The sequence below is a fragment of the Rhinolophus sinicus genome, linkage group LG05, assembly GCF_036562045.2.
Source record: "Rhinolophus sinicus isolate RSC01 linkage group LG05, ASM3656204v1, whole genome shotgun sequence".
NCBI lineage: Eukaryota > Metazoa > Chordata > Mammalia > Chiroptera > Rhinolophidae > Rhinolophus > Rhinolophus sinicus.
This window is the reverse complement of record NC_133755.1, coordinates 177,861,793-177,877,285: the sequence shown is the minus strand read 5'-3', so window position 1 is coordinate 177,877,285 and position 15,493 is coordinate 177,861,793. Positions and strand designations below refer to the sequence as shown.

The following is a 15,493-nucleotide window of genomic DNA, read 5'->3' as shown; positions in this document are numbered from 1 at the left end:
GACAGTACTTTGTTTTTCTGTTTATGCTGTCCAATTAAAAATGATTCGAGAGGGACCGGTTCAGTTGAAAGATATTTGTTTAAAAAAAAGAAATCAATGCACTCTTTGAGGAAGAGGTGATTCCAAGTGTGAGACTGGAATGTAGAAGATGAGCGTGGAAAACCTCATTGTGCTAATGAGCAGGGAAGCATTCAGAAACTACTAGAAGTGTGGCAAAGGGACCCAGAACCAACGAAGATGAGCCTCGTCTGTCCAAAGGTGGGCAGTTTGAGCATCAATAAAGATGAGGATGGTAACTGCAGTGATTGAAACATACAGTACGTTTAAGTTCAGGAGTTCACCATGAGGCTTAAAATGCCACAACACACCACGAATTGATCACTTTTGGAGGACGTAGGGAACAAACTTATAATTTTGAAAAGAATGATGCTTGTATCCTGCCTTTCCCATAGGAATTGTATCTCAGAGTCACCAGTTGATGAGAGAAGTTAGTCTTTATATAAGTATGCCCGTAACAAATGAAAAAAATCATGTTAATACGAGATTATGTCATTTTGCAACCTCTAATGAGTTAATAAATCCAGTCAATGATTGCCAAAGGCAGCTAACATCACAAAAAGAGACAGGCAGACACTAAGTATCTCTTAATGGAAATGTGCTAAGTCACTTCCAATGTAGCCTTGCCAAAAACTATTACACCTGAGCCTGTTTAAACTCTAGATCTAACTACCATTTACAAGGAACAAAAGAGACAAATGTTAAATGACCCTAAGAGATGTACGCAACAAAATTTAGACTGTAGAAAACCTACAGGAATAAAACCCCCCACCACACCCCCACACACGGAGTGTTCTTCACCCCCACAGTTACAAGAAAAAAAGCAGGAACCTATAGATTGAAGAAGAGCAAAGAGGCTTATCAACCAATGGCAACATAGAAATGTCATCGGGACCCTAATGCAAACAAACACGCTGTAAACATTACAGGACACTCAGGGACTAGGAACACGCACTTGATATTTGACATTAAATTATGGTCAGTTTTTCCTAGACTAGCGGTATTGAGATTACTTTTGTATTTCCTGTTTTATCTACGACTGCCTTCCCAGTTTGCTCTTCACATTGGCTATCAGTCCTCACAGCTGGATCAAATGTGTGATGATCTGTATTCAATTTTAAGAACCAGATGAATAGTCTCTGCCATTGGATGGTATCTTGAAAATAGTGCTCATGTAGTCTCAGAGTTCAGTACATATTCATGTGTTTCTGTTTCAGACGTACACTCTGAAATGCGATGAGATGAAATTATATGATATCTTTATTGGTGGAGTGTAGAAAGAAATAAGATTGGTCTTGAGCTGGCACTGGTTGGATCTGAGTGATGTGCACAAAGAGATTCATTAACCCATTTTCTCTTTTTAAATATGTTTGACATTTTCCACAATAAAACTTTTAAAAAGAATAAAGTGAAAATTCACTGGAATAACAAAAACAGACAAACTAAACAGCCAAACTTGACTTTAGTGGGATGCTAGAGTAAGTTCCTTAGGGAAGTTGAAGTCTGACTTCAAAGCTGGCTGTCAAACACAGACCATCTGTCAAACTGCTCAAAGCTACAGTGAAAATATCTTGGATGCTACTGGACCCATAGCTTCTGATCGTTGACAAGCACAACCAGGTAGAGCATTGACCTCCCTCTGTTTGATGTGATCTGTATGGTGCTTATGAATTAGAAGCAGGTCGATGGGTCTGTGGGAGCAGCATAGAGCTGGACACTCATAGGACATGTGACAGCAGCTGCTTTAGGAATCACTCTCTGGCCTCTTAGCAATGCTCGTGATAACACAGGACATGCCTGGTTCACGTGTGTTTTGTCTCAGAAGCCAGCAGCACACACTAAGTTTTCTATAGTCTTAAAACCTACCAAGATCTTACATAGGCTTAGCTCTGGGGTGACATGTGCAATGTCTCCAGGATACTGAATGAATAGCAAAAATATTCATTTGACTCTTAAAATTCAGTACAAAGTATCATACATTTGATCCAGCTATGAAGACCGAGAGCGAATGTGATGAGAGCAAGCTGAGAGGGCACTGGGATATTTTTCCCTAAAAGGAATGCACAGCTCAAATGTGCTCAGTCAAAGAACGAAAAGGACCAACTAGTTAAGTGGTTAAAACAGCCCATGTTTTATCTTTACCATATACTTTATGATCTATAAACCTCAAGGTATATCATTAATCTACTTCCAACGGGAACAACTGGTCATTGGAACTTTCGTAAATACAACCTACTGCTTGTCGCTTAATATAAGAGTGAAAAATGAAGGTAGAAATCCAAATATATCTGATCAAGTTCTGGGGGGCTGGGGCGGGGACAATGAAACCAACAAAACCCATTTTTTGACAGAACGTTTCTAAGGAAATAAACTGAATGCTACGAAGAAAACAATGCTAGCCACCTGATATTCTCCAAGCTTTACATCAAAGATTCATACCTTTCAAAAATCCTTCTCTAATATTCCTTTTTAAATAATCCTTCTGTTATTCTGCATCCACTTAAGCCTTTCCAACTAAAGCATTGTCACATATTTTTATATGCTATTCTCTATTTATTCAGGGATTGCTTCAAACATATGTGTAAGTCTTCAACTGCATATTGATTCTTCCAAAGGGCAAAAAATGAGCTTTTAATCTCACCCACCCCAAATTTCTCTTCATGCAGTGACACAGAGGAACCCAAAAAGCCTTTGCTGGAGGAAGGAAGGAGAGAAAGACAAAAGGGAGAACAGGAGGGAGGGTGTGAGGGCAGGCAGGCCAGACAGCATATGTAACTCCAAAGGTTGAAATATTACATTATTGTTCATACTCTGGTTCAAATAAATCGTGTTTCTGAGACTAAATTTAAAGATAAATCTTTAGACTAAATAAAATATCAAGAAGAGATTTATAGTTTGTTCAATTAAGAAGAATGAATGAGTACATGCTTTAGGGCCTACAGCGAGTAACATAATAATAATTCAGGTAACGGTGCAACTATTACACTATGCACTAAGTGACCAATAAATAACTATAATGCTATTACAACTTCAAAATCATTTCTTCTTTAATAGACCTTATGATTCTTCCCAAAGTTTTTTTTTTATAGCCAAACTAAAAAGGATTTTATCAGATGTTTAATAACTGTACATAAGTGACAAATTAATTCACCCACTTTAACAATATTTGTTACTAGTGATAAATAAAATTACCTCCGAGTAGTTTGGTGACAGATATTTCCCATTGCATTTGGCAATGCTCCTCAGAATTTTTAATGCTTTATCTCCTTTCTTCCTAGTGATGAGCCAGCGCGGAGATTCAGGAACCACCCTGGTAAGAAAGCAGAATTTTTGAGTTATGAGTAGGAATTCCAGAACCTAAATTTTATGAGTTGAGTTTCTCTATCAAAATGGATCTTGCAATTAGATACAAGTTTAGGAGACTCTGAGAGTTTAGAATTCGGAAATGTAGATTATCTTTGCAAGTTCATTATGGAAAGGGAAAAAGAATGCTCACTTGATAACTGAATCATTGCTCATAATAAAAATAATTAATATTACATTGCTCTTACAAGACCAGGCTATCCTAGAATATGGTGTCCTCAATTACACATATGAAAAGAACTAGGATTTAGTGAGCATTGACGAAAAGGTTAAGAACCCAATTCATGTAAAGTGATTTGCCCATATATTAAAATTAAATCAGAGGAATGATTAAAATATGTGTACTCCATTAAGAGTGAAATGCATATACTTGTAGCTTTCTGATAATTTTCTTATGCTCTTAACATTTTCTTATTCCTCAGAGACTTCCTGAGCAATATTAATTTGCTTAATAGAACAGACAGAGAAGCAAATCCATTTCATTGCATTTATTTTGTCTGTTGACATACTGGCAGATAGGGTTTTTTGCCTTGTAGCTTTCAGGAAGATATTACAAAATAATAAAACATAATTAATACTCTATTTAGAATTTTGTGTTTTCACATTTTATTAATTTATTTTAATAACAACTATTAGTCAAACAATAAATAATCTCTATAAATTTCAAATTTTCTAGAAATTCTCAAAGCCCGTTGCCATTCTGGAGATGTTAGAAAAATCTCCGTAATTAATTTCATTTTCATGTTGGTTTAGAAGTATAGATTCTACATTTCTGTGGAATGAGAATAAATTTAATAATGACCAAAAGCACATTACCAGTAATAAAGGAGGAAGAGAAAGTTGGGCAGTGTTATGGCCAGCTGGATCCCCTGCCAGTTGGGGATAAAGTAGGCAATTCCGGGGAGAATTATGATTCCGAGGGTGAAGAACATCTGAATCACAATTCCCACAATCCTCCTTTGCTTTGAACCTACGATTTCTGTCACTGCAGGGAAACAACAAACGCAGAGGTTAAGGAACCTCACGATTGGCTCCAAAATAAACAAACAGAGATGTAGCACCCATTACACCCATCAGCGCTGCTAGAACTCTACGGAACTCTTCAAACTCCCAGGCTTCCACTGACACAATGCAGATGAATGTGCTTTCCTCTACTCTCTTCTCCGCAGGTTACCAACAAGCACTGGCACGGTCCTCTGACATGCCCAGGATGGTCTTCTGGGTGTGCAAAGAATGTATGTGTTGGTTTTAAGAAAGCTTCAATGATGACTATTTGGAAAGGTCATTGTAATTACCAAAACATAAAAATAATAAGCTGTCTAGATTTTATCACTGAATCTCTAAAGATTTGCATATTATAGTCTCTTTAGAAGATCTATTATGACTACAAATTGCACACTGACTCTATCAACTCTATATTAGACTCTACAAACAATTTTTTCACTATCGCAAGGTAGTTTCTCTAGCACATGATAATTCTCTCCACAATGTTGGACGTTTCATTTATGTGATATTTCTTTCACAATCACATGGAGAATTTTACTGGGGGCGTCCTTTTCTCCCTCTCCACTCCCACTAATCAGTGTCTAGGTGTCACCAATTCTATCCTGACCATCCTGGGATATGCCACCTTCTTCTTGCCCTAAGATCACAACTTTGAAAACTCAATAAATTTGGGTCTCCTTAAACACTTAATATTCCAAACTTATCGCTTCCGCCCCAGCCAGTGACAGCCGACACTTTTGGCACTCTCTCCTTCCCTGCTCATAAGAAGACCAAAGTGGGCACTGTTTGGGGAGGGCTCATCTAGCAGTAACAGAAGACAGTGGAAGCCCAAAGACCTTGAACGATTGTCAAAGAGTAGCATTCAAATTGCCCTGGTCACAAATGCACCATGACTCTTACGGTAAGTGGCCGGTCCCACTCACCACTGGAAATGAAGCCAACTCTTGCAGCCAGGGCTTTTCCAGTAATATGAGCAAAGAGCAAAGGGAAGGTTTTCTTTCGTTCATACTCAGAAGGTCAAACTTTCTAGCTATGAAAAATAGCCAAAGTTTGCAAATGAACTTCTACTTTTCAGGTCATATCTCCTGCATGGTGAAAAGCTTTCCACTTATGTGAAAGGAATAGAACACAAGGTATCGTCTCAGACTAGATCACAGAAATACACAAATTCTTTAAAAATCTTTCAAGGAACTACTGAAATTTTCTTTTAATGTGATATAATTTAATTCTATCATCAGTATTTCCTGACTTTAAGAAAGTCAGGGTAGTCAGTACCCAACTGCCAAACAGAAGAGACTTGGAAATGTTAATACTTTTCTGATCTTAGAATAAAAACACAATGTCCTATTCCTGTTATCTCTAAATCTATGACTTCTCCGGAACTACTGAAATTTTAATAAAAATTAATCTGTAATAAAGCAAAGAAAAAAAAATGAGAATGGTATGGCAGTGCTAGAAAGTGGTTCATCCTAGTATTTTGTGATAGTCCATATTTGGCATTTTAATTTCTAAAGAGTCAGAAGGTTGCCCCTGCACCCTCCTATTTGCAGTAACAATTACTGTTGCACAACAAAACCTCTCTATACTTGCACAAGGAAGGCCAACTAGCCGTCACTTCTCACCCACCTGACCCTGGTTCTCAAACAGACAAGGACACGTAGCTATGTCTTACCAATCACGTAGCAAGTCATCCATGTCCCCTTTCCAAATACGCCTTGTAAGAAGCGGAAGACCACAAACACAGAGAAATTTGGTGCAAATGCCACCACTATACCGGTAACGCCAACACCGAAACAGGATATTAAGTAAATGACCAATCTGCCGTACCTTTTTGAGAGAGACAGAGAGAACGAGAGAGAGAGAGAGGAAAAGATCACGTTAGACAATTTCTTCAACACAATTGAAAACATCTTGGCAAGTGTTGTTAAAAGATGTTCAAGTACAAAATTTTGCCCTCTGCAACTTCATTATTACCATGTAAAGGACTGTTGAAAATTCTACATTTTGTTTCATTGCCAAAACAGGGCAAATAAAAGCATGTGCCTCTGAAATGACATAAAACTTAAAGCACAGAGTGCATCCTTTAGGGTTGCAGTTTCCAAAAAGATGACCCTGTCTGTTACAACTGTTTTTACACAGTGGCCCTGGTGGTAAGCTTTGACACTTCCTAGCATTTTGGTGGGTGAAGTCAGAAGGAAAAAGGGGTAGAAAGAAGCAGCAACAGACATTACAGACAGAAGGCCTGGGCTCACCATCCCAAAGTATGCGACTTTGCGTGAGTTTCTTGAGTTTGACAAGACTTGGGTTTTGTTGCTTTGCTTATGTTGTGTTGCTTTCATGTCTTTTTTTTTTTTTAACCTTTCTACAGTGAGGTTGTAGAGAGAATCAAATGAGAAAACTTCACAACCAATGTGAATTGTTCTTAAGTTTTGTATTTTATTTTCACCATTTACATAATATGATCAAATAGCTTAGGAAAAGGAAACATGGTATTGTGTGCAATACACCTGAGAATCTGGTGTTCAATGGTTCAGTACAGTTGTGCCAAATTATTGGCTGGTGAAAGTGTGTCATCAAGGACTTTTAAGAGATTTGATTTGATGACATTTTCCCATGGAAGTTTCCATCAAATCCACGCATACAGCATCTTGTTTCAGTCAGTGGAGTGGAGATAGAAGCAGCCTTGGTTTACCTAGGTTTTTAAATTCACTCTCTGCCCTTCCTACACTGTTCTCTCACAGATAACGTGGCCTATTACATTGTTTCTTGCCCTTTCCTTCCAGGATGTAAAGAGGAGAAGGCACTGAATGGTTGGCCCTGGATGAGGCAGAATTATTGATGGGTCTATCCCCCTCTCCCAAGCACCAACATGCCTCTGAGCTTAGATGTTGTCTGTCCTAGAACCCAGGTAGGAACACTGACTCTCCTTTTGTTGAGTTACTTTAGTTTGAAGATATGTTTATTGATTGTGAAAGGGAAATATGCAGAAGAAACAAAACCTAATGTTTAAATTAAGGAGAGTAACAACAAAATTAAAGAAATACATGCTGAAAAAATATAACTTAATTCCAAATCACAGCCATATAGGAGAGAAAGTGCCACATGGAGGACACGGAGAAAGGCAAGATGAATTGAAAAGACTAGAAGTAGAAACAATAGAAGACACAGATAAAAAAGAGGAAAAGGGGAGAAAGAACACCAGACACAAAGGGTTAACGAGAAAGTCATGTGCAGAAGAGGAATGAATGTGGGAGACAGCAAGAGAAAAAGAAGACACAGATGAAGGGACACGAAAAGAAAGCAAACATTCTAGCCATTTTGATCCTGGTCTGGTCAAATTCAGACCATCAATTGGCTACAGGATTTGGGGAGTTTTATTGTCTCAAATTAGCTCATTAATTGTTGTCACTAGGTCTCTGAGGTAACCTTAGCACTGTCCACTGTAAATATGGTCACAAGGACATATCCGGACGGGCTAGAGTGACCAGAGTGTTACTAAGCCAGATATAGCCGAGGGCTAAAGTTCCCCTCTTCTTGTCCCAGGGGATACAGAGAGAATTATTAAATTCCTACAAATCATTAAAGAACTACAGTTAGAATTGGGATAAAGGAATAGTTAAACATAAATACAACAACTAACATCAATAATGTCTAAAACAGGAATACCTGAATAGAAAGCATGACCATCTTAAATATACACATTCCCTGTGTCAGCCATTAACTGGTACATTTAGGAATGTTAAATCACAGATAAAACTCTTAATGGTTTTTGAAAACAAAACAAAACATTTTTCTTCACAGAGTTTGAAATCTGAAGAATAAAATACAAAGATTTAAAAGAAATAAATGAAACAAATTTGGAAGGGGCTGATCTATGACTAAATTAATCAAACCACAACCAGTGCGTTCCTGAAGCACATGAAATCAATCTCACAGTTTCCAGCCAGCCGTCTGTCAGCCCTGTGATGAAGTCACTGCTGGTCTGGGTTTACACTCAGGCGCTTTCAGACCCACTGAGAGCAACTCCATCCATTTGTACAGTTCAGGGAGAAAGGAGACTCAATTTAAGAAGGAAAGAATTAGTCCAATCAAACCAGTGTGAATGTCATGAGGAGAGGAATCACCCTGTTTCCTGCATTTGGTAAAGCTATTTTTCTATGAGTTAACAGAAAACGTTTTCATTTCCACACAGCCGCGTTGTGTCCTAGTGAAGTGAAATGGTTGTCGCGTTGGTGCTTACCTGTCCGCAGCATAGCCTAAGGTGAACGCGCCAGCTAGAAAGCCCAGGTTCAAGATCGCTTGTGTGAGGTCCAGCATCCAACCATTGGCACACACGAGGTCAAACTGGGAAAACAAAGAAATGCACAGGAGACAAGTAGCAAAGCTTATCCTCAAGATACCTGATCTTATCTGCTGTCTTGATCAGTGATATTTAAAGTTTTCCTCTATACTGCTTAAATAAATTTTAAAAACCTATCCCATGCATATTTTTATGTTGATTTATAAATATTTTTCTGTCAGTTTCAATAACTGCCAAGGGTATAATTTCTAGTAAGCTATAAATACTGACATTTTCAAATAATGTTCTTACATCATTTGTTCAGCTGTGTCCAACAGAGTCTAAATACCATAGCCATTTGACACCTACCATCGTCTAGTAAAAACAGTTCTTCAATTCTCTAAAATTTCGCATCAATTTTTCTCTTTGAATTCTTATTTTCATTCCTACATAAGTTTCTTTTCTTTTTCTTATTTTTTATTTTATTATTAGTTTCAGGTGTACAAAACAATGTAAAAGACATTTATCATTTATATCCATGATACAGTGATAACCCCCCTCCCCCCATCTACTGCCCCTCTGACATCACACACAGCCATTACATTTCCACTGTCTCTATTCCTGATGCTGAACTCCACTTCTTGTAAATATATATATATATATATATATATATATATATATATATATATACACACACATATAAAGTTATAGTTGGCATTCATTATTGTTCAGCTTCAGCTTCAGGTGTACAGTGCAGTGATCAGGCATCTACGTCATCCCTGAGGTGGTCTCCCTAATGAGACAAGTGTCCATCGCATACCCTACAAAATCTTTACATTATTGATTATATTCCCCAAACTGACTTTCGTATCCCCATGGCAATCTTGTGGTTACCGATTGTGCTTTCTAATCCCCTCACCTTCTCCCTTATCCCCAACCCCCCTCCCATCTAGCAACCCTCAGTTTTTCCTCTATGTCTCTGAGACTGTTTCTGCTTATTTCATTCATTTATTCTTTTTTTTAGATTCTACATATAAGTGAGATCATATGGTATTTGTCTTTCTCTGTCTGACTTATTTCACTTAGCGTAATGTTCTCTAGGTCCATCCGTGTTGTTGCAAATGGTAAGATTTCATTCTTCTTTATGGCTGCGTAATACTCCATTGTATAAATGTACCACAGTTTCTTAATCCAGTCATCTACCGAAGGGCATTTCAGTTGTTTCCATGTCTTGGCTATTGTGTATAGTGCTGCAATAAACATCGGGGTGCATACATTTTTTCAAATTAGAGTTTTGGATTTCTCCAGATAAGATACCTAGGAGTGGAATTGCTGGGTCATAAAGTAGTTCCATTTTCAGTGTTTTGAGATACCTCCATACTGTTTTCCATTGTGGTTGCACCAATCTGCAATCCCACCAACAGTGCATGAGGGTTCCCTTTTCTCCACATCCGCGCCAGCACTTGTTGTTTGTTGATTTATTGATGATAGCCATTTTGACTGGGGTGATGTGGTATCTCATTGTGGTTTTTATTTGGATTTCTCTAATGGTTAGAGAGGTTGAGCATTTTTTTATATGTCTGTTTGCCATCTGTATGTCCTCTTTAGAAAAATGTCCTTTCATGTCCTCTGCCCATTTTTTAATTGGGTTGTTTGTTTTTTTGGAGTTGAGTTTAGTGCGTTTTTTAATAAATTTGGGATATTAACCCCTTATCGGATATATTATTGGCAAATATCTTCTCCCATTCATTATTCATTCCTACATACTTAAATCCTAATATTTTATGTGTTAATGTGTATTGTGTTAATGGCTAGGGTTAGGTTAATGGTAATAAATAATGTTTATTTATTTACCTCGCTACACTTTTGTATGTAATCAATTATGTATATAAACTGACATTTAATTAACAAATTTTTTTCCTAACTATTTTAAAATTTAGTCTCTATTAGAATTTTGCTGATTAGGTTATAATTACAATTACTTTTAGACCATAATTGATAAAAATGTAAGACACAATTAATTTTGTAAAAGCAGTATTACACTGGAGTTAAAATTTTGTTGGAAAGTACCTCTCCATTTCTAGAAGAATGGTAAGAAAGCGTGGCGTTTTCTAGTTCACTCATGTAATCTGTGGATGAAGATTGTTTATTACTAGAATAAAATTACTAGAAGAAATGTTTATTACTAGAATAAAATAAATTATTTTGCTTCCTTCTCTGTTATATGCCAGATTCACATAGCAATCTATCATCAAAATTATTTTTACTTTTCTATTAGCCAACATGCCATTTAAATCTACCTACAATCTAACTACAAGCAAAGAATTGGAAACCACCAGACTTACAAAAATTTGTTTAATCAAGTAATTAGGGTCATTTACTTTCTTAATACCAAAACCAACATTCCAAATTGTTCCACTGTTTGGTTCCCAGAGATTTTAAAACCCCAGGTCAGTGTATCATAGTGAGATGGGAGAGAGGCAGGGTTCCTTTTTTGCAAAGTGGGCGGACACTAGGAGTAAGGACTTACATCCTCATCATAAAAATATTCTCCAGCAGATCCATTTTGAACATGTGTGAGTTGAGGCTCTGAAAATTGATTCGCTTTACAATATCCAGGCCTCCCACCCCTGTGATTGCCTTTGCCTACCTCCAAATGGCATGCTTACCCCAGCAGGCCACAGCATTGTGGCATAAGGAGAAAACAAACGTTGTTGGGACAGGAGTTTTGAATAGTCTCAAACACACACATTCATAAGTAAACTATCATATTTATTTATAGAACCCAACTCTTTCCTTGGTTCTACAGCTAATGACCTGTCACCTGAACGGTTGGGGGAAAAATGGGGGACAGTAGTAACTAACCCATCTCCAGAGTTGCTGACAAGATTAATGGAGAGTAAAGAAGTGAAAAGATTTGCATATATATACAGTAGTAGTAATCGTGGTAATTTAAAAGAGTTTTATCATCAGTGTAAGTACTGCTTTCTCAAGGCACAACAATTTTATTTTGTTAATTTGCAGACGATTGTTTATCTGAAGTCATTTCCCGTTGGAATTAAACATATAAAGAATGCAACTAAAATAAAAGTACATAAAATCTCAGCAAGCAAAGGGATGATTTAACTGCCAGAGAAAATATTTTGCTTCAGAAAAATACCAACCAGTGTCAAATATAAACACCCAAAGAGTAGCATTTGCTTCTCCCAGCTGTACCCAGATAATTGAATTAGAAACACAGGCATGCTTTACACAGATGACACAGCAAGGCCTAACAGAAGCTATCATTTTAATACATTTGTTCAGGTGCTTTTGAATTGTGTGAACTAAAATGCCCCCAAATATTATTTAACCCCACAAAATATTCCTCAACATAAAACTGATTATTTTTTCACTCCCTAAAAGAAATTGTCGAAAGGGTTTTTTCATACTTCATTTTCAATAAAATTAAAAATATATAAACGGTTAAAATGCTATAACTTAACATTTTCTAAAGTACTAGGATGCCATCTGAAATACTGTGAGGGCCACATATTGTCTGCCCTCTGTGCTTTGTTCTGCATCCCAGGAGCTGGAGGTGTGTTAACTACATTTCCCAGAATCCTTTGCTAGCATGGTTCTGTTTAGGATCTTGCCAGCAAGAGGGGCTAGCGCAAGATTAGAAAGCAGGAGGGAAGTAGTGGGGATTCTACTTCTGCTTATGGCAGCAGCTCCAGCTCCAATCACTGCAATGTCAACAGTGATTTGTGGCTGAAGGAGTCAGCCAGTGCTTGTAACCACTCCCCTCCACATGGAGGCAAAGGGATAAGTGCCCACAATCCCTGTAATGCTATGGAGCAGGTCAGCTGCTTCTGCAAGAACTGTCCTACCTGGTCTCTCCCGTCTTTGCTTTTCTAGCCTTTCCAAAACATCTCCAATTCAAACCCTCTTATTAAATCCCGTCCTGGTCGACATACCTAGCCTGGCTTCTGTTTTTGTGATGGCAATCTGCCATCTTTTAAAAGTACAAAATAAATTAACTTAAATTATGTACTTGTAACACACATGCACACACACACACACACACACACACACACACACACACACGTGTCCAGTACAGAAAACCAACACTACAGTCTCAAGGGTGAAAAGGCTTGGTTTTGACTCTTGCTCACACAGTCAGGAGGCAGACCCCTCCCCAATCAGCTCTGAGCATAGTGCTGGCTGTCGCAACAGCTCTGGGTCTATATTGTGTCTTTCCTGTTTAAAGAGAGGCTAGCAGACACTGAAGCCAATGAGCATCATAGGCTAAGGCCTTTTTCCTGAAATAAAGTACTAGAAACTTGTTGTAGTTCCCAGGAAGACCTAAAACCACCTCTTATCAAATTTACCTAAGTCTGAACCAAAGACCCAAGTGTGCGTGTCTCTCTCCTAAGGCAATCTATCTAGAACAAGTGAGGCATCTTTTTTTAGGTGTACACACGTAAAGATTTGAAAAATTATTTTTAAATGCTTATAAATCCATGTGTCCCCATTCTGTTCCTTATTAATCTATAATGTCACTTTTATACAAAGAGAATTACTCCCCTTAACACGAGCAGAAAACCAATCTGATAAAAGACTCAAACAACTGTTTATGTAATTCTGAAAGGATTCCATTTGCTTCATTTTGCAGAAAGCACAACGCTAGCCTAATGAGATACTTTTGAAGGGTTTCCAACCAAGGGCTTTTCTTAGCTCTTCCTGGTTGTTAAAATCCAAATGGACACTACATAAATTTGAGTGGTAATGACAAAACGCTGGGGCAAGTTGTTATTAGACATGTGTTAAAGTTTTGATTCCTTAAAACCAGAGCAGTGAAATAGCTCTAATACAGAAAGTTCAAAAGTAAGAAATAAGGTTAAAAATGCAGGTATGCAAAAGATTTAGACACGCAAGAGGAGACTTGCCTTCTCCTTCTACTGGACCCTGATGACGGGCAGCGGCTTTTCCATGGATGTCTTGGTCAGCTCTCTTGAATGAACGCTCACATGAGCGATTCTAAGCTTAGAGGATAGGACAGAATTTAGCTGCAGTCATGGCCATAAGGAATCGTGCTCATCATTGTTTCTGTTGTAGTGGGACAAGGAAGCCTGACATGAAATGGCAAGATTGATGTGCCTCTGTTTTGACTTTCTACAGCTGAGTTATAAACTGAACGATTTCTGACCAGCTCTTAGTTCAAAATTAAACTCTTCATCAGTCAGTGTGAAAAACATCATGTCCACTTTTGGTTTGACCCTTGGGTGTGGGGTGCCCCCTGGCTACATTTAGCATTGGCCAAAGTATTTCACCCTGACCTCCATGGGCAGGTTCTATTTCAAATCAATAAGAAGACACCATAATGGAGCTTAATAATGGTTAAAAGTTATTGTAATCATGAAGGAAATAATTTGGGTTGGGCCTCCATGAGGGGAAAGGATGTCATTGCTAATGCTAGGCATACTAAAAATGTCCTCAACATGATCCGATGGCATTATTTGGGCATCTTAATTTAATATCAAAAATTAATGCTTTTCTGATATGCAAAAGCCATCATGATGAGCTGTAGGTATAAAAACTAACCCTCAGCTCAACACCAAAAAAACAAACAACCCAATTAAAAAATGGGCAGAGGACATGAACAGACATTTTTCTAAAGAGGACATACAGATGGCCAATAGACATGAAAAGTTTTGATGCTCAACGTCACTGATCATCAGAGAAATGCAAATAAAAACCACAATGAGATACTATCTCACTCCTGTCAGAATGGCTATTATCAATAAATCAACAAACAACAAGTGTTGGCGAGAATGTGGAGAAAGGGAAAACTCGTGCACTGTTGGTGGGATTGCAAATTAGTGCAGCCACTATGAAAAACAGTATGGAGATTCCTCAAAAAATTAAAAATAGAGCTACCTTATGACTCAGCAATTCCACTCCTGGGTATCTATCCAAAGAAATCCAAAACACTAATTCAAAAATATATATGCACCCCTATGTTTACTGCAGTGCTATTCACAATAGCCAAGACACGGAAACAAACAAAATGCCCTTCAATAGATGATTGGATAAAGAAATTGTGGTACATTTATACAATGGAGTATTACTCTGCCATAGAAAAAGAAAGAAATCTTAACCATTTGCAACAATATGGATGGACCTAGAGACTATCATGCTAAGTGAAATAAGTCAGACTGAGAAAGACAAATATCATATGATCTTACTTATATGTGGAATCTAGAGAACAGAATAAATGAGCAAACAAAACAAATAGACATATAGATACAGAGAAAAAAAACTGATGGTTGCTAGATGGGAGGGTGTGGGGGGATGGAGGTGAAGGGATTCGAAAGTACAAATTGGTGGTCACAAAATAATCATGAGGATGTGAAATACAGTACGGGGAGTATAATGAACAATGTTGTATACATCACATAGGGTACCAGATGCGTACAGGACTTATCAGCGGGATCACTTCATAGATTGTGTAGATGCCTGACCACTGCACTGTATACCTGAAGTGGATATAGAAACTGTAATTAAATATATATATATATATATATATATATATATATATATATATATATATATATATATATATGGTCACGGGATGTAAAGTGCAGGATAGGGAAAATAGTCAATGGTACTGTAACAGCTATGCGCAGTGTCGGAGGGGTAGTAGACTCGGGGGGAGGATTATCCCTTTGTGAAGGGTGTAAATGTCTAATTATTGTGTTGGTTTTGTACACCTGAAACTAATTTTAAAAAAATAACCAAAGTTGGGAA

General features: G+C 37.6%; 1 protein-coding gene across 1 annotated transcript in view; it reads right to left on the bottom strand.

The window, feature by feature from the left end:
- Nucleotides 1-15,493, bottom strand: part of SLC22A3 (solute carrier family 22 member 3) — an 85,576-nt gene that overhangs the window by 38,370 nt on the left and 31,713 nt on the right. The window contains exons 2-5 of the mRNA XM_019749772.2: nucleotides 8,666-8,769; nucleotides 6,098-6,252; nucleotides 4,237-4,405; nucleotides 3,250-3,367 (exon numbers count right to left, since the gene is read on the bottom strand). Of these exons, the coding sequence (XP_019605331.2) occupies nucleotides 3,250-3,367; nucleotides 4,237-4,405; nucleotides 6,098-6,252; nucleotides 8,666-8,769 (546 nt within the window). The remainder of the gene's footprint in view (nucleotides 1-3,249; nucleotides 3,368-4,236; nucleotides 4,406-6,097; nucleotides 6,253-8,665; nucleotides 8,770-15,493) is intronic.